Here is a 19,552-nt window from a genome sequence, read left to right as displayed (position 1 = left end):
AGGTAAAGGGCAGGGACAGGGCAGGGACCAATGGGTCCCTGTCCTGCGGTGGGTACACACCCTATCCGGCCCCTCTCCTGTGGGAGGGGGGCAGTGGCCTAGTCCTGATTGAGTAGGGCTCCCCATCTTCAAGATGGCGAAGGCCCGGAGATGTGCTTCACCTCGCAAAACCAGTGGTGGGGTTGGCAGAGACTGGCACATCCCCTGTCCTTACTTGGGGTTTCCGGCCAGTCTTCCCACCAGAGTGGGGGAACCAATAGGGGCCAGTTGCTGAGTATGGCAAGTGGCCTGGAGAAGCTCACAAAGGCGGCATGCCTTTGAAGCTTCCCCTGCCCATCCTGGGGGAGGAGACCTAGCACCTCACCCAGAGTGTGCATTGTAGCAGGACCAGGAGAGCGGATGGCTCTCTACCCAGGGGTCCAGCAACAGGTCTGCTGTGTGGCAGCCTAGGCAGCCCCTCAGACAAGCCGTGGATTGTAGGTTAGGTTCAGGGGGCATCTCTAAGATGCCCTCTGTTGTGCATTCTACATTAAATCCCACACTGGCATCAGTGCGGATTTAATGTGCTGAGAAGTTTGAGACCAAACTTCAATCTTCAGTGTTGCCATCATGGTGGTGTGGAGTTAGTGTTTGACGAGCTACCAGCACCATATACTCTTAAATGGCAGCACTGCACTTACAGTGCCCAGGAATGGACCTGGGTACTGTAGGGGCTTAGGGCTCATGCTCCTGTGTCCACACCACTGAGAGGGCACCCAGCTAGAGGGGTGGCTGATTGTGAGAAAGTGCCATATTTCTACCATGGTATGCCCTCACTTTTTTGCTGAATGTACTTTTACTGAGTGTGCCCTGGACACCTGCCAATTAGGTGCCTAGGGCCTACGTTCCTTCCCTAAAAACCCAAGACCCAAATTGGCAAATCCTGGCCACATGTCAGCCTCTGGTAAATGGTACCCTAGGTACCCAGGGCCTTGTGACCAGGGAAGGCCTCTAAGGGCTGCAGCACTCATTGTGCCACCCTTAGAGGCCCTGTACCTTACACACACACACACACACACACACACACACACACACTGCCCTTGCAGGCTGCGTGTCTGGGTACAAGACCAAACAAAGTCGACATGGCCCACATCCCTGTGTGCCATGCCCACCACCTACAGTGCCCTGGCATACATCAGCCACCCCTCTAGCTGGGTGCCCACTGATGTATGCCAGGGCAGTGTAGGTTGTGGCGATGGCGCACAGGGATGTGTGCCATGTCAACTGTTTTGTCCTGTACCCAGTCAATCAGCCTGCAAGGGCAGTGTGTTTGTGTTAGGGTAAAGTTACTAAGGGTGGCACAATAAGTGCTGCAGCCCTTAGAGGCTTTCCCTGGTCACAAGGCCCTGGGTACCTAGGGTACCATTTACCAGGGGCTGACATGTGGCCACGGTTTGCCAATTTGGGATTTAGTTTTTAGGGAAGGAACATAGGCTCTGGGCACCTGATTAGCAGGAGTCCAGGGCACACTCAGGCAAAGTACATTGAGCAAAAAATGGGGGCGTACCATGCATGAAAGATGGCACTTTCTCACAGATACCAATTAGGTTAAGTCTTCAATGCAGTTTTATGGAAGGAAAATAGGTCCTGGGTACCCGATTAGAAGGAGCCATGGGCACACTCAGCAAAGGAACATCAGCAATTCAGCAAAACGTGGGGCATACTATGCAGAAAAAGGGCACTTTCATACAGTTTATTACTCCGAAATGTTAGACACCAAACATCTCAGGATTCAGTAAAGACATTACGGTGATAGGGAACTCATGACATCCAGGTTCCAGACCATATACTGAGGATGGCTTTACTGGGAACTAATATAACGAATAGACCCCAATACTGTAGGGGCACATCTGCTCATGCATATATGCCCACACCTGGGTTATTGTGCACCCTGCATTAGGGCTGGTAAAGCCTGCTAGAGTGGTGACTTGCATATATCTTGGGCAGTGCTAATTGGTGTGGCAAACAGGCAGTTGACAATGTCGACTTAGTAACTTTTCCATCTCACAGGGGCATGGGCAGTGGCATGGTCCTAGTGAGGGGGCCCCAGGGGACCCTCTTCAGCTGCCAGGCCCTAGGTACCCAAGGTAGCACTAACTAGGGACTTGACGGAGGGTAGTAGTACCAATTGTGGACATATTTTTAGGGAAAAAACTCCGGTACTGGGAACATGGACAGGAGGACCCAGTACTCTACAGGCAAAGTAGCATGAAAAGCCAGGCAAAAAGCGCAGGGATCAGGGTACTGCAACAAAACGCCATTTTCTCAGTGTGCATTTGCAAGTGTTGGACTCCTGTGTTAAGACCAAGGCTGCTCAATCACACTACCCCCCGCAGCACTTCAGGATTGCTAATCTCCATACACAAGCAGAGATATTGTACTGTTTTTAGAAACCAAGTTAAAAGATTAATACCTGTTCAATGCGAATACGTTCTCGTTCTAAGCGCTCCCGTTCCATTCGTTCCCTTTCCAATTTCTGTCTTTCTATCTCCAACCGTTCTCTCTCTCTCTGCAAGTGGGCATGGATTTCTTGCTCACGCATCATTCGCTCACGTCGCTCTCGCTCAGCCATCTCTCTACGCCTGTTAAAAGAAATATTAGGTTTAAACAAATGGATACAACAGAGGTTTTAAGAATAAACTTCAAAGGATTTAACACAAATGTAACCGTAGTCCCACATCTCTAATCAGAAGATGTAAGAAACTGGCTCTAAATATACTACACCAAAATGAGATAGTGTGTATAGGGTCCAAGTGACTACCAAGGTAGGCAGAGGTTAAAGTTAGATAGAACCTCACTCTCTAAAGTAGTAGCTTGGTCGAGCAGTAAGGCAGTATATGGAACCGTGTTAAGCATTTGATGTACACAGTCAGCAAATGAATTCACACACTCAAGACTGAACTCTAGGCCAATGGTTTTGTATAAAAAAAAATATACTGTGTATTATTTTAGAACCAAGCAAGCCTGGCACATGCAAGCATTAAACACTTTACAGTAATAAGTTACTGAACGTCGAACAGTTTGAAAATGCAATTGTACTTTATTTGATTTACAGGGGAGCAGTAGTATGCAACACTTAGCAAATACAGTACATTGAAATGAATAGGCTTTCAGTAAATTGCAGATAAGTTACTTTAAACTGTACTTTTTTTACTCCGTGCTGGATACCTTGATTCAGCACTGGGACATTTCCTGCAAACAGGTAATTTGTGCGATTTTTAAAGAAAACTTTTAGATTTTGAAACTCCACACTTAACTACTTTTCTTCAATAGGATAACATGGACTCATTTTTATTCCAAAAAGTTTTATCGGTTCACAGGCAAGTTAGAAAGTAGGAGTTCATGTTCTGGGTTACACTCATGGGTCCCCCAGGGTCAGTGATGCACTCTTGTTACACCGTCAGAGGCACTGAGGCGGCCGGGTGCAGAATGTTGAGGCCCAATGAAATCCGATGGGGGCCCCCGGTTGGTGGCTGCTGGATAGCAGGCCACACTGCTTTGGGAGCAAAGCTCCTGGACTTTAGCTCAGGGCAAATGGGGGAACAACCCAGCACAAAAGGCGCACCCTCAGCGCTGCTGGGGCGGCCGGGTGCAGAGTGCTGTTTTGGTGCCCGGTGCCCTGTTTTTAATGGAGATTTTCGGTTTTTAGCTGCAGGCTCGGTCCAGGAAGACTTCCGGTGGGAACCAACAGCTGGGCAGGTAAGTTGGTGGGGCTAGGGAAGTAGGTGCACCTCTGGTTCTTTTCTCCAAGGCGGCTGGATGCAGGGGAGTCTCTTGAGGTCGAATTTTATCCTACCGGACCACTTGCGAACAGGGCGGGTGGGGGGAAGGTTTCCGTGCAGAGGCTGCAGGTGATGTCAGGGAGTCCTGAAGGGGTCAACCCATGGTTGTCGCCGACTCAAGTGCTGAGGGACCTCGTTGGAACCAGTGGACACTAACTTGGGCCATAGGCAACGGGTGCAGTGGTAGTTCCAGGTGTCGAGTTTTTTTGTCCTCAGCAGGCTCAGAGTCTTGCTTTGGAGTTTCTTTTGAACAGAACTGCTGTTCACAGGAGATCCGGTCTTTGATGACTGCAGCCAGTTAGAGAAAGTGCCCTCTTTCTTGCATGGCATGCCCCCATTTTTTGCTGAATAGCTGATGCACTTTGAGTGTGCCCTGGGCTCCTGCCAATCAGGTGCCCAGGCCTTGTGTTCCTTCTCTAAAACTGCTTCGAAGCCAAAACCCAATTGGCATCTCTGGCCACAGGTCAGCCCCTGGTAAAAGGTGCCACAGGTACCAAGGGCACTGTGACCAGAGAAGGCACCAAGGGCTGCAGAACCTATTGTGCCACCCTTAGAAGCCCTGTCCCCTGACACTCACACTGCCATTGCAGACTGAGTGCCTTGGTACAGAACAAAGTGAAAAGTCGACATGGCACACATCCCTGTGTGCCATGCCCACAAACATCTGCCCTGGCATACATCAGTCACCCCTTTATCTGGGTGCCCTATGCCAGTGGTGAGGGTACAGGAGCATGAGTCCTGTACCCCTACAATGCCCAAGTCCGTTCCTGGGTACTAAGTGCAGTGCTGCCATTTAGAATATATGGTGCTGGGAGGTCATCACAAACTCCACAGCACCATAATGGCTACACTGAAGACTGGGAAGTTTGGCATCAAACTGCTCAGCACATTAAACCCGCACTGATGCCAGTGTGGGATTTAATGTAAAAGGCACCAGAGGGCATCTTACAGATGCCCCCTGAAATTCGACCAACCTCCAGTGACCTGACCAGTGAGTGGCTGCCTACGCCGACACCACCAGACATGTTTCTGGACCCCTGGGTCGAGAGCTTGCTGCTCTCGTGGGCCTAAAATAATGCACATTCTGGGACGAGGTGCTAAGCCTGGGTTCACGAAGGAGAAGCTTCAAAGTTATGCTGCCTTTGTGAGCCTCTCAAGACCATTTGCTGCTTTCAGCAACTGGTCCCCACTGGTTTTACCCCCCACTTTGGGCAGGAAAACAGTTAGGAAAAACAAGGGAGGAAGAGATGTGTGCCCACCTCTGCCAACTCCAACCCTAAGGTGGGGGAGGCGAGGTGAAGCACAACCTCGAGTCCCTGCCATCTTGAGGATGGGCGGACCCAGCCAACCAGGGACAGGCTCCTGCCCCCCTCCCACTGGAGAGGGACAGAATAGAGGGTGTACCCCATCCCACCCTCCCACCCCCCAGAGAAGGGACCCATTGGTCCCTGCTCTACACCTACCTGTAACACCCCTAAATGTACTATTTAGGGGCACCCTGAACCTTCCTCCCTCAGATCCAGCAACTACAAGAAAAAGAGAAGGACGAGAAGCCAAGCAGAGCTAACAAGAGGACGACGCCCACCGACTTGGCCCCAGGCCTGTCACCCCCTCAAACCTGCTCCTGCAAAGCCCCGGCGTGTCCAGCGGACAGCAAACTCAAAAATCCCGGAGGACCTGCCTGCCTTCACTTTCCAAGCTGTTTCTTCCGTGAACAGCAGACGTGTTTGAACTGCAGCTTCTGGTGCCAGCCAGGACCCGCAAATCCAGCCCACACTGCACCCGCCGAACCCGGACAGAGAAGAAATATACCAAGAGGAGGTCCCCCGACGATCCTGACCAGAGATCCGGCGACCCCCGACTGCTGCAGCCTCAATCCAGGACTCCCGCTACCGCGACCAGAGTGGGTAAGAAAATCCGACGTCCCAAGGCACCCCTGCACCAGACGCCCCACGGCCTTGTGTGCCCAACCCAGCGGTGCCTAACCAACCCTCAACAGCCCCAACTTACCCCTCTAAGTGGTCGTCACTCCTGGAAGATCCTTGTCCCCGAGCCTGCAGTGTTTTTGTCCGGGAGAATCTCCACTGAAATCAACAGGGCACCCGTGTGAGAAAGTGCCATCTTTCTTGCATGGTATGCCCCCCCTTTTTGCTGAATTGCTGACTGTACTTTGAGTGTGCCCTGGGCTCCTTCCTATCAGGTGCCCAGGGCCCATGTTCCTGCCCTAAAAACCCAAAACCTGGCCACATGTCAGCCCCTGGTAAATGGTACCATAGGTACCCAGGGCCTTGTGACCAGGGAAGGCCTCTAAAGGCTGCAGCACTTATTGTGCCACCCTTAGAGGCCCTGTACCCCAACACAAATACACTGCCCTTGCAGGCCGAGTGTCTGGGTACAAGACGAAACAGTCGACATGGCACATCCCTGTGTGCCATGCCCACCACCTACACTGCCCTGGCATACATCAGCCACCCCCTCTAGCTGGGTGTCCTATGCCAGTGGTGTGGGCACACGAGCATGAGCCCTGTGCCCCTACAGTACCCAGGTCCATTTCTGGGCCCTGTAAGTGCAGTGCTGCCATTTATGAGTACATGGTGCTGAGAGCTGGTCAAACACGAACTCCACAGCACCATAATGGCAACACTGAAGACTGAGAAGTTTGGCATCAAAATGCTCAGCACATTAAATCCCACACTGACATCAGTGTGGGTTTAATGTACCAAGCACCACAGAGGGCATCTTAGAGAGGCCCCCTGAAACCTAACCTACAATCCGCGCCTGGTCTGAGATGCTGCCTAGGCTGCCACACAGCAGACATGTTGCTGGACCCCTGGGTAGGAGAGACCCTGCTCTCCTGGGTCTGCAACAATGCACATCCTGGGCGAGGTGCTAGATCTCCACCCCCAGGATGGGCAGGGGGAAGCTTCAAAGGCATGCTGACTGAGCTTCCCCAGGCCACTTGCAACCCCCACTCTGGCGGGAAGCTTGGCCGGAAAACCCAAATAAGGACAGGGGGGTGTGCCAGCCTGCCAACCCCACCCCTCAGGTGGGGGAGGAGAGGTGAAGCACCTCTCCGGGCACTCGCCATCTTGAAGTTGGGAGGCCCTACCCAATCAGCACTAGGCTACTGCCCCCCCTCCCACAGGAGAGAGGCAGGATAGGGCCTTGGTCCCCTAGGTCCCTGCCCTTCACCTATGTGTAACACCCCTAAACCTAGTATTTAGGGGCACCCTGAACCTTCCTTCCCCAGATTACAGATTCCGAAATACGAAGAAGAGCAAGAAGAAAGAAGACCTGCCCTGCAGCTGCTAAGAAGAGGAAGACACCAACTGCTTTGGCCCCAGCCCTAACGGCCTGTCGACTCTCGAGCCTGCTCCTGCTACAACCCGGCATCTCTTGTGGCCAGCAAACTCACAAACCCCAGAGGACCTGGCTACCTTTTCGCTCCAAGCCCCTGGGTCTCCCATGAGTAGAGGCCCTACTCAAAATCTGCTTCTAATCCTTGGCATCAGCCCGGAACCTCGAACCCTTCACACACTGCACCCGCCAAGCCTGGCCTGGGCCGGAGTGAACCAAGAAGATGACCCCACGGCGACTGTGCCCGGCACCCTAAGACTTGCCTCGACGCTCCGGACGATGCCTGTAGCCTCAGAACCAGGTGCCCCCCCCCCCCCCCAACCGCGATCAATCAAATCAGAGCAGGCTACTCTCCCGTGAGGATATCAAGTCGTTGAGGGGGGGGGGGGTGATGGGGGGCTACTGCTCGAAGAGCCAGGTCTTGAGGAGTCTTCTGAAGGCGATTAGGTCTTGGGTCTGTCGTAGGTGGGTTGGGAGGGTGATCCAGGTCTTGGCGGCGAGGTAGGAGAAGTAGCTGCTGCCGGCGGTCGTACGTTGGATGCGGGGGACAGCTGCGAGGGCGAGGGTGGGGGGTGTAGAAGCGGAGTCTGCTGTTCAGGTAAGCTGGTCCGGCGTTGGAGTGCTGTGTGCGCGTGGGTGAGGGGCTTGAAGGTGATCCTCTGGTCGATGGGGAGCCAGTGCAGGTCTCTGGAGCGGGGGTGATGTGGCTGCGGAGGGGTGCGTTGACGATCAGTCGGGCAGAGGAGTTTTGGATGCGTTGTAGCCGCCGTTGGTGTTTGGCTGGGATTCCTGCGTAGAGTGCGTTGCCGTAGTCCAGTCTGCTGCTGACGAGGGCCTGAGTCACTGTTCTTGTTTCAGTCGGGATCCACTTGTAGATCCGGCGGAGCGTGCGTAGGGTGTTGTAGCAGGAGGAGACTGCGTTGACCTGCTTGGACATGGAGAGGGAGGAGTAGAGGATGAATCCTAGGTGGAGTGTGGTCGGTGGGTGTCGATGCTGCCCCCAGAGCGGTCGGCCACCAGGAGTCGTCCCAACAGAGGGTAAGATTTCCCGACACCAAAAGGAACCCCTGCACCCGGCGCCACACGGCCCCCTGTGCCAAACTCTGTGGTACTTACCTATGCTCCGACTACCCAACTTACCTCTCGAAGGGGTGATGGCACCTGAAGAATCTTTGTCCCCGAGCTTAGTCTTTCTAAACTGGAGCTTTCCCATTGAAATCAATTGAGCGCCCGAAGGCTCAAAAGCACCCTGCACCCAGCTGCCCGAGTGGCCCTGGCAGTGTAACCTCTACACCTATCTACTTTCCCATTTGCCCTGAGCAAGTGACCAAGAGCCCAGCTCCCACAGCCACGTGGCCTGCTAGTCAGCAGCCACCAACCAAGGCCCCCCCTGACTCCCATAGGAGAACATTGGGCCTAACTCTCTCTGCACCCGGCTGCTCCTGTGCCACTGAGGGTGTAACAAGTGTACCTACCTGACCCTGGGAGACCCCGAGTCTATGCCCAGAACCTTAACTCTGCCAGTCGAATACTTAACTTAAAGCCGATAACTCAATTTTCTCCTTAGGGTAACTGACTTTTTTCCTGAAATTTCTTGTGTTGACTTTTCAAAACTTCAAATATTCACCAAAAATCAACAGAGTAACGAAAACAAAAATACTCACCTGCTATTAGGTGAGTTCCCAGTGCTGGATCTTGGTGCCCAGCACTGACCATGAAAAAGATTCACAACCGTACTTACCAGTAACCCAATTTTCTTCCATAGGAAACCATTGACTGTTTTTCTGTGAAATTTCTTATGTGTCGATTTCTGCAAACTACAAATATTCTTTAAAAATCATAAATTGTGAAAACGTAATTACTTACCTGTTCTACCATTTTTCCAGATGTGGGGTGTGAGAAAGTGGCTCTGTAATATACTGTTCCCCAATAGGTAGTGTGTAGAGTCCACAGTCCCCAGAGGATTAGCAGAGGCTAAAGTTAGACATAACCTTACTCTGTAAAGTGGTAGCTTGGTCGAGCAGTAAGGCAGTATCAGAGGACAGTGTAAAGCATTTGTTGCACACACTCAGCCAGCAAATGGTCTCACACACTCAATAACTGAACTCTAGGCCAATGGTTTATATATAAAAAACTATATGCTTGTTTTATTTTAGAACCAACAATAGGTATTGATTATGCTACTTACCAGTATGCATCTGTTCTTGGCATGTAGGGCTGCTGACATTCATATCTGTGCATAGATCGCCGCCTAGTGTTGGGTCCGGATGATTGCACATTGTTGTCCTGGAAGAGTCTTCGAAGGTGACTCCTCCCCTGGACCACAGTGCGCATGGGCATCCTCTCCATCCCCAGATTGTTTTTCGCCATTGTGGCAGTGATGGAGTAGATACAGGAAGTGTTGACCATGCTATACAGTAATTCTGAGAGCTGCAGCTGCGACAGGCGCCGGGGAGGAGGGTGGGCGATATGAATGTCAGCAGCCCTACATGCCAAGAACAGATGCATACTGGTAAGTAGCATAATCAGTTCGAGGCATGTGGGCTGCTGAATTCATATCTGTGCATAGAATACACAGCAGTACCTCCTATTAGCGGCGGCCACCCGTGCCAGCTGCAGCAGTCTGAAAAAGAGTTGAGAACAGCCTGTCCTACAGCAGCCTGCTGTTTTGAGTGTACATCTAGACAGTAGTGTTTGGTAAATGTATGTATAGTGGACCATGTGGCTGCTCTACATATTTCTTGTAAAGGAATGTTTCCCAGGAAAGCCATGGATGCCCCTAACTTCCGTGTTGAGTGGGCTCGTGGAGGAATCGTTAATGTGCGTTTAGCTTTTTGATAACAAATTTGGATACATTTAACGATCCATCTGGCTATACCTGCTTTGGAAATGGCGTTGCCTTTGTGTTGTGGAGAGAAGGCAACGAAGAGTTGTTTAGTCTTCCTAAAGTTTTTAGTTCTGTCAATATAGTACATGAGGGCCCTTTTGACATCTAGTGTGTGGAGCATCCTCTCAGCGACATTTTGTGGGTTTTGGAAGAAAACCGGCAGTTCAATGGTTTGGTTCATGTGGAACTGCGATATTACTTTAGGCATGAACTTGGGGTTGGTACGTAGTACGACCCGGTTTGCGTGAACTTGTATAAATGGCTCCTGATGGTTAGTGCCTGGAGTTCACTAACTCTTCTTAAGGAAGTGATGGCAACCAGGAAAGCCACTTTCCAGGTGAGGAATTGAATCTCACAAGAATGGAGAGGTTCAAAGGGTGGACCCATTAGTCTGGTGAGGACCAAGTTGAGGTTCCACACCGGTGCCGGGGGGTGCCTTGGGGGAATCACCCGTTTAAGTCCTTCCAAGAAGGCTTTGATGGCAGGCACTCTGAATAAAGAGAGGTGCTGCCTGTTTGAGGTAGGCTGCTATTGCTGTTAAATGGACACGTATTGAGGTGTATGCCAGATTGCATCGGTATAGGTGTAATAGATAGCAGATTATGTTCTGAATAGATGCGTCTAGCGGGTTAATGTGGTTGTTGTTGCAATAAATGACAAACCTCTTCCATTTGGCTGCATAGCAAGCTCTGGTAGTGGGTCTCCTAGCTTCCTTAATGATCTCCATACAGTCAGGTGGCAGGTTTAGGTAGCCAAACTCTAAGACTTCAGCAGCCAGATTGCCAGGTTCAGCTGTTGCGGATCTGGGTGTTGAATTTCTCCATGGTTCTGCGTCAAAAGCGAGGGTGTGATCCGCAGCCTTTGATGCGGCACCACGGAAAGTTCCAGAAAGGTGGTGTACCATGGCTGGCGTGCCCATGTTGGAGCAACCAGGATGAGTGTCAGTGAGTGCTGTCGCAGTTTGCGTGCCACTAGCGGTATCAACGGCGCTGGGGGAAAAGCGTACGCAAATCTGCCGGACCAGTTCATCCATATCGCATTGCCCTGCGACTGGATGTGGGAACCTGGCGGCAAAGCTTTGGCATTTTGCGTTTTCCCTTGTGGCGAATAGGTCTATCTCTGGATGACCCCACTGCTGGAAAGTACGGTTGGAGCACTGATGGGTGTAACTCCCCCTCGTGCATCTGGTGGCTGTGTCTGCTGAGCAGATCCGCCATCTGGTTGTCTTTGCCGGGGAGGTGTTCCACCATGAGGAATATGTTCCTCTGAATGGCCCACTTCCACATGCTCTGAGCCAGATGAGACAACTGTGGAGAGTGTGTTCCTGCCTGCTTCTGTATGTAGTACATGGCAGTCATGTTGTCCGTCCGGATCAACACGACCTTGTTGCACAGGTGTACTTTGAATGCTTTCATTGCCAGGAAGATTGCCATCAGTTCCAGAAGGTTGATGTGCATCTTCTTTTGTTGTGTAGTCCATAGTCCCAGCACTGTGTAATTGAGTACATGAGCTCCCCATCCCTGGAGAGACGCGTCCGCTGTCAGTATTATTTGTGGAACAGGCTCTTGGAACGGTCGGCCCTTGCAAAGGTTTTGTGGATTCCACCAATGCAGAGAGTTGTATGCCCGACCGCTCACCAACACTAGGTCTTTTAATTGCCCGTGAGCCTGATTCCACTGACGTGCTAAGCACTCCTGAAGCCGGCGCATATGTAGTCTCGCGTGTGGGACTATGAAGATGCAGGAGGCCATCATGCCTATCAACTGCATGAACACTCGCGCCGGCAGGGAGTGTTGAGGTTTGAATTTTGAGATCAGCAGTTGCATGCTGTTGATTCTCACTAAAGTTGGCTGAGCTGTGGCAGCCAGAGTGTTGATTGTAGCGCCTAAGGATTAGTTACTTACCTGTAATCCTAGTTCTCTTCCAGGGGTATCCTCATCAAAGTCATAAGCATTAGAATATTCCCGCCCATGTGCGGGATCCCGGAAACAGTATATTATATGTGCCCCACATATATATATCCATACATATATACCTATATGTATACACAAGCAATTGCAGCCCCTAAACCCTAGAGCTGAACCATGCTGTAAGTAATTTCCACTACACATAAGAAAATAGCATTATAAACATGAGAAACAACATTATAACTGGTTTGGAAACGGTTTTAATGCTTAGAAAACAGCAGAAATTCTTAGAAAACACTCAAAGCATAGGAAGCTCCCAGGCTGCATTGCAAATACCCAGTCTAAAAAGACTGAAAAGCTAACTCATAGCTGCATAGCAAAAAACTGACACCGTGCCTTTAAGGCACACCTGACCCCCACCTTCCCATCATGCCTCAGGGGTGGCAGTTAGGTTAGTTGTTCTTTGCGGAGACTGAAAAGTCATAGCACAAAGAAAAATAATAACCTCTGAAAACTAACACCTTTGCCCGGGGAGGCAGGAGGGTTGCTTATGACTTTGATGAGGATACCCCTGGAAGAGAACTAGGATTACAGGTAAGTAACTAATCCTTCTCTTCCAGGGGATCCTCATCAATAGTCATAAGCATTAGAATAGAATAGCGAGCCTCACCTCATCCCCCTGCGGGCAAAGGAAAGAAAAACAGAGAAGGAACAGTATGCTCAGATAGCTCAGCTACCCAAACAGGTTCCTCAAGGAGGCTTGGCCTACTTGGGCATCCGCCCTGGAATCGGATTCGAGGCAGTAGTGCCTGGTAAAGGTGTGGACCGATTTCCAAGTGGCCGCCTTGCAGATCTCTGCCATTGGAACGTCATGCAAGAAAGCTACTGTGGCCGCTTTCCCCCTAGTAGAATGAGCCTTAGGGGCCAAAGGTAAGGGCCTTTTCGCCAGCTGGTAGGCTAGGGTAATGCAGGAAACAATCCATCTGGAAATGGATCGTTTAGCCGCTGGGAAGCCTGTTCTCATGGCGCCATAGTTGACAAACAGCTGATCAGTCTTCCTAATGCTTCTGGTACTTGCCAGATAGAATTTAAGTACCCTCTTGAGGTCTAAGGAGTGGAGCGACCGCTCAGCCGGGGTCGCTGGATTCGGGAAGAAGGATGGCAGAGAAATGGACTGATTAATATGAAAATCAGACACTACCTTAGGGAGAAAGGATGGATGTGCCCTTAAGACCACTTTGTGCTGGTGAAAAACTGTGTACGGTTCTTTAGTACACAGAGCCTGGATTTCGCTTACTCTGCGTGCCGATGTAATGGCTACCAGAAAAGCGACCTTCCATGACAGATGCTGTAAAGAAGATTTGTGGATCGGCTCAAAAGGTGGGCCCATCAACTTGGATTACACTAAGTTAAACTCCCACGGAGGCGAAGGGTTTCGAACAGGGGGGTAAACTTTTTTCAACCCCTGCAAGAAGTCCTTGACCACCTGCATCTGGAAAAAAGAAGGTTGACTTGGAGACCTCCTGTAAGCTGTAATGGCAGACAAATGGACCCTGATGGATGCATACTTCAAGCCTGATCTAGCTAAGTGAAGGAGGTACGGAAGGATGACATCCTCCTGCCCCTTTGTAGGATCATGGTGATTCTCCCTACACCAAATGAAGAACCTCTTCCACTTAAACGCATAAGACGCTCTTGTGGAGGGTCGCTTCGCTTCCTTGAGAATATGCATGCAGTCAGGCGGTAGACCTAAATGTCCGTATTGCAGGACCTCAGGAGCCATGCTGTTAAGTTCAGTGAGGGAAGGTTGGGATGCAGAATCCTCCCGCCCATCTTGGACAGCAAGTCCGGCCTGCAAGGCAGCCAGCCGCCTGTGAGGTCGAACTGAGAGATGAAGAAGGTCCGGGTACCACCACTGGCACGGCCAGTCCGGAGCTATGAGGATCATCTTCATGTCGGATCTGAGCAGCTTGGATACCACCTTCGGAATCAGAGGCAGGGGCGGAAAGGCGTAGGCAAATGTCCCTGACCAGTCCATCAAAAGAGCATTCCCCCTGGTCCCTGGACGGTGGAATCTGGACGCGAAGGCGTGGCATTTTGAATTTGTCGTCTGCAAACAGATCGATGTCTGGACGACCCCACCAACGGAACAGGTCCGCCACCACGTCGTCGTGCAGCACCCAGTCGGGCTGATCTTCGAAGTGCCTGCTGAGTGCGTCTGCCTTGATATTCAACTCCCCTGGAAGGTGTACTGCCACCACCGAGAGGTTCCGGGCGAGCAGCCAGTGCCAGATCGCCTGCGCCTCCAGGGAGAGGGGGCGTGACCGAGTCCCGCCCTGTTTGTTCAGGTAAAACATGGTCGTGGTGTTGTCGGTCTGCACCAGGACGGAGTCTGTCTCGATTGCTGGGAGGAACGCCTTTAGAGCAAGGTGGACTGCTCGAAGCTCTAGCATATTTATGTGGTAGCCCTGTTCTTTTGCAGACCACTGACCTTGTATTTGGAGGCACCCCATGTGGGCCCCCCATCCTTGTAGCGATGCGTCTGTCACCACCGATTGCACCGGAAGTGGCTGGTGAAACGGGACTCCCACCAACAGATTGTCCTGACGAGTCCACCATGCTAGGGAAGATTTCGCTACCTGGGAGAGAGATTCGATCTCCCCAACGGCCTGTGGACTGATCCCATTGGTCCTCCAGAGCCTGCTGCAAAGGTCTCATTCGCAGTCTGGCGTGGGGAATTAGAAAAATGCAGGACGCCATGGAACCCAGCAGAGATGCTACCTGCCGAGCTGACGGCCTTCGCATCTGCTGCATAAGCCTGCATTTCCTCTTCATTGAAGACAGTCTCTCCTCCGAAGGATACGCTCTTCCCGCGCTTGTGTCCAGAACGGAGCCAAGGTAGTGGATGGACTGAGTGGGCTGCTGCACGGACTTTGCCATGTTGACGTGAAGGCCGAGAGCGTGCAACTGTCTCAGACAGATTTGGAAGTCTTTCTTCACCTGCTGCTGGGATGGAGCCTTCAGCAACCAGTCGTCTAGGTACGGGTAGACTAAGAGACCCTGCTTGTGTAGGCAGGCCGCCACCACTGCCATACATTTGGTGAAGACTCGCGGAGCCGACTTGAGTCTGAATGGGAGGACTTTGTACTGGTAGTGCTTGCTTCCAACCACAAACCGCAGGTACCTGCGGTGAGGTTTCGCTATTGCAATGTGAAAGTACGCATCTTGGAGGTCCACCGAACACATCCAATCTCCGACTTGTAGATGTGGACATATTTGGTGAAGCGCCAACATACGGAACTTCTCCTTGGCGATGACTTTGTTTAGGAGACGAAGGTCCAGAATCGGCCGAAACTTGTGCTCTTGATCTTTCTTGGGCACCAGGAAGTACCGGGAGTACACTCCTTTTCCGACCTGCGAAGGAGGAACCCTTTCTATGGGCTGTTTTTGCAGAAGGGCCCTCACCTCCTGCTCGAGCAGCTTTAGGTGGTGAGGACGGGACCTCTTTGGCGGGATGTCTCTGGGACGCGCTCGAAAACGTAGCGCATATCCATGACGCAGTATATTCAGCACCCAGCGATCTTTTGTGATGCTGTCCCACTCTGCTAGATGTTGTGACGCACTTCCTCCCACTGGAGTGGGCAACGGCCGTAGAGGAAGCCACAGCTCATGACTTTCCTCCTTTTGTGGTAGTGGAGGACTGTTGCTGGTGTCCACCTCTGCCCCTGCCAGACTTTCCGCCTCGAAACTGGGTTTTCCCTTGGGGCTTGCTCTGACACCACTGAGGGGTTTGAACCCTCTGTTGAGGCCCCTTGCGTTGGGTGGGTCGAAAACGGCGCTTGAATTCCTTTTTCTTCTCCAAGCCCACGGCTTTGAGGGTGTCCAGCTCAGTTTTCATGCGCCCCATCTCCTCATCCGTGTGAGTGCCGAAGAGGGAGTTGCCAGAGAACGGGAGGTTTAAAATCCGTTGCTGTGCGTCTGGCTTGAGCCCTGTCAGTCGCAACCAGGACGACCTCCTGGCGCAGACGCCGTGTGTGTAAGAGTGGGCTGAGATTAGCGCACCATCCGCCGCTGTGCTAATCGACTGATTAGCCACCAGAGCCCCTTCAGTAACAATCTCCTCAAAGTCCTTTTGGTCCTCCTTGGGGAGCTTGGACTTGAAACGCTCCATCGAGTCCCAGAGAGCCCCGTCGTACCTGCCCAGAAGCGCCGCCGCGCTGGAGATTTTGAGGGCCGCCGCCGCAGAAGAGCAGGCCCTGCGTACCCATGAGTCCTGGGTTCTGCTCTCCTTATCTGGAGGGACGGAAGAGGAGGCCGACGCCGTCTGACCCTTTCTTGCAGCTGCCACTATGACCGAGTCCGCAGGCGGGTCTATCTTCACAAAGACGGGGTCAGAGGTAGCTGGCTTGTATTTTTTCAGGATACGAGCCGGAACGGCTTTGACGGTCGCCGGGGTGAGAAAGGTGTCCATGACTGGTTCCATGATTCCTGGGACCAAAGGCAGCAGCGGACGAGAGGCAGACTTTTGGTGAAGTGTTTCAAAAATCACCGACGTCGTGACTTGGGGGACTGACATCTCAATCCCCAGCTTCTGTGCTCCCCGCTGCAACACCTCCTGGTAGGTGTTGATGTCGTCTATGGGCGAGACCCTGGACACTGGGCTGCCCGAGAGCGTGGGTGAATAGTCCCTGATGGAGGACCTGGAGGACGAGGAAGAGGACGATGGAGTCCTTCTCCGCTTTCGGCGATGATCACCTCCCGTCTGGGGGAGCGCGATCTGCGTCGCCTGTTGTCCGGCGATCTGACGCGCTGGCCTGGGGGGGGGGGGGGGGGGGGGGGGGGGGGACTAGCTCTGTCCACAGCCGCCACCAGCCGTTGCAGCGGAGAATCATGCACTGGACTGATGTATTCCCGCAGCCTCCTTGTAGGCCCTGAGTCCTGCCAATGATGTGCTGGCAGCAGCCATCTGGGCGACAGATTAATTGTCTGAGTCTGAGGAGAAGACCTACGGGGTTGAACTGCAGGTTCTCCTGGATTTGCCGGTCGTGGAGAGGCCCCTGAGTGGGAGGAGGAATGGCGAGACGCCGACTCGGTCACCAGGACCACCGACCTGTCCGAGGCCTGTCTCGACGTCGAGCGCGGTCTTGACGTCGATCCGTGGTGTCGTCTCCTTTCTCGCCGGGACTCGACGTCGAACGACGCCTCGATGTGGACCGGCGGCCATGTTCAGTGGGCGAAGCATGCCGCCTCGATGTCGATTGGCGATGTGAAGCCGACGACGGAGGCCCTCTCTCCCTCGAAGCCGAACGCCGCGGGGACGCCGGCGGAGATGCTGCCACTCTAGACGTCGACACGGATGCCAACCTAGACGCCGAACGCCGCTTGGAGGACGACGGCGGAGGATCCTGTTGTCTCGACGTCGAACACCGATGGAGCCTCGACGACGGAGGGGATGGTGCCCTCGACGACGGAGGGGTGACACTCCGACGCCGGTCGTCGCCTGGTTGACGACGGCGGAGGGTCCATGCTCCGACGCCGATCGACGTCGAGATGTCGACGGCGGAGGGTCCCTGCTCCTCGACGCCGAACGACGCTGGGTTGCCGACGGCGGAGGCTCTCTGCTCCTCGACGCCGATCGTCGCCGGGTTGACGACGGCGGAGGGGTGGTGTCTCGACGCCGATCGTCGCAGAGTTGACGATGGCGGTCTGGACTTCCGACGTCGAACCTGCTCTCGTTGGCGAGCCCGCTGTCGAAAGCCTCTTTTTCGAAACACGACCTACCAGAACATCTTTTCTCAGCGCCGAGCCCGACGCGGAGGCGGAAGGACGAGAGGACTTGCTCCTAGATGAATCTCTATGCCTCTTGGAGCCCTTCCGCACCGGAGATCGGCCTCTGGATGGTTGTGCCAGGCCATAAACGCGAATTCGCTCTCTGTCCTTCAAAGTTCTTTTGGACAGGCTCTGGCAGTGAGTACATGTCTTGGAATCATGATCCTCCGGTAGACACAGGATACAGACCCTATGAGAGTCAGTCCTGGCCTTCTTCTTGCCACAGGCAGGGCAAGGATCGAAAAGAGAAGGCATTTTAAGATGGAAAAAATGCCCAAAAATGCCTAAAAAGGCAGCCTCTTACTGACTTAGATGTAAAACGTCGAAGTAAGGGAAAAAACAGTTGAAAAACAGACACAATTTTCTGACAAACTCAGAAAAAAGTGGAGCTCTGTTGCCAGGATCCTTCCAGAAGCAGCCGGAAAGAACAACTGACCTAACTGCCACCCCTGAGGCATGATGGGAAGGTGGGGGTCAGGTGTGCCTTAAAGGCACGGTGTCAGTTTTTTGCTATGCAGCTATGAGTTAGCTTTTCAGTCTTTTTAGACTGGGTATTTGCAATGCAGCCTGGGAGCTTCCTATGCTTTCAGTGTTTTCTAAGAATTTCTGCTGTTTTCTAAGCATTAAAACAGTTTCCAAACAAGTTATGTTGTTTCTCATGTTTATAATGCTATTTTCTTATGTGTAGTGGAAATTACTTACAGCATGGTTCAGCTCTAGGGTTTAGGGGCTGCAATTGCTTGTGTATACATATAGGTATATATGTATGGATATATATATGTGGGGCACATATAATATACTGTTTCCGGGATCCCGCACATGGGCGGGAATATTCTAATGCTTATGACTTTGATGAGGATCCCCTGGAAGAGAAGTACTGTTGTACGTGCGCAGGTTGGAGACTTGACTTTGGGTAATTTAGTGAGAATCCCAGATCGTGAAGGTGAATGGTGTGGGACATGTGGGCGGCACATTGTTGTGCTGATTTGGCCTGAACTAGCCAGTCGTCCAAATAAGGGAAGACGTGAATATTTTGTCTTCGCAGATGTGCGGCCACTGTCGCCAGGCACTTGGTAAAGACCCTGGGTGCTGTTACTCCGAAGGGGAGAACTTTGAACTGATAGTGATTCCCTTGAATGGTGAATCTGAGGTATTTCCTGTGTGAAAGGTGTATTGGTATGTGGAAGTATGCATCCTTCAGGTCTAGTGTAGCTAGGAAATCCCCCTGAGTGAGTAGTGGGAGAACCTGTTGGAGGGTGAGCATATGGAAATGCTCCGACAGTATATATAGGTTTAGGGGGTCGCAGGTCTAGGATAGGTCTGAGCGAGCCGTCCTTTTTTGGGATCAAGAAGTACAGAGAGTACACTCCTGTGCCCTGCTGGGCTGTGGGCACTACTTCTATGGCCCCTTTTGCGAGCATAGCAAGCACTTCTTGCTGGAGTAAATCTAAGTGTTCGGCTGACATAGGACGGTGCTTTGGTGGTATGTTGGGTGGAGTGGAAGTTAGTTCCAGACAGTACCAATGTTGAATGATTTCCCTGACCCACCTGTCCGTGGTGATGTTCTTCCATGCGGGCAGGAACAGCTGGAGTCGTCCCCCGACAGGTGTTAAGTGGTCAGGGGTAGGGAGAGGGCGTCACTGTTTGTTTCTTGGGGAGGACCTGGCGTTGCCATATCCACGTCCCCTACCCTTGGCGCTGGATCCACGATATCCACCCCTGTTTGTCGTAGGTGGTCTGTGTGCTACCTT

The 19,552-nt window shown here is 52.3% G+C and overlaps 1 protein-coding gene across 5 annotated transcripts in view; it reads right to left on the bottom strand.

Moving 5' to 3' along the window:
• Window positions 1–19,552, bottom strand: part of SLTM (SAFB like transcription modulator) — a 280,914-nt gene that overhangs the window by 155,278 nt on the left and 106,084 nt on the right. For all 5 annotated transcript variants that reach the window (XM_085643750.1, XM_085643749.1, XM_085643748.1 and 2 more), the window contains one exon: window positions 2,453–2,621. In XM_085643750.1, the coding sequence (XP_085499876.1) occupies window positions 2,453–2,621 (169 nt within the window). The remainder of the gene's footprint in view (window positions 1–2,452; window positions 2,622–19,552) is intronic.

The sequence above is a fragment of the Triturus cristatus genome, chromosome 3_1 (genome assembly GCF_964204655.1).
Source record: "Triturus cristatus chromosome 3_1, aTriCri1.1, whole genome shotgun sequence".
NCBI lineage: Eukaryota > Metazoa > Chordata > Amphibia > Caudata > Salamandridae > Triturus > Triturus cristatus.
This window is presented reverse-complemented; position numbering and strand designations above follow the sequence as displayed.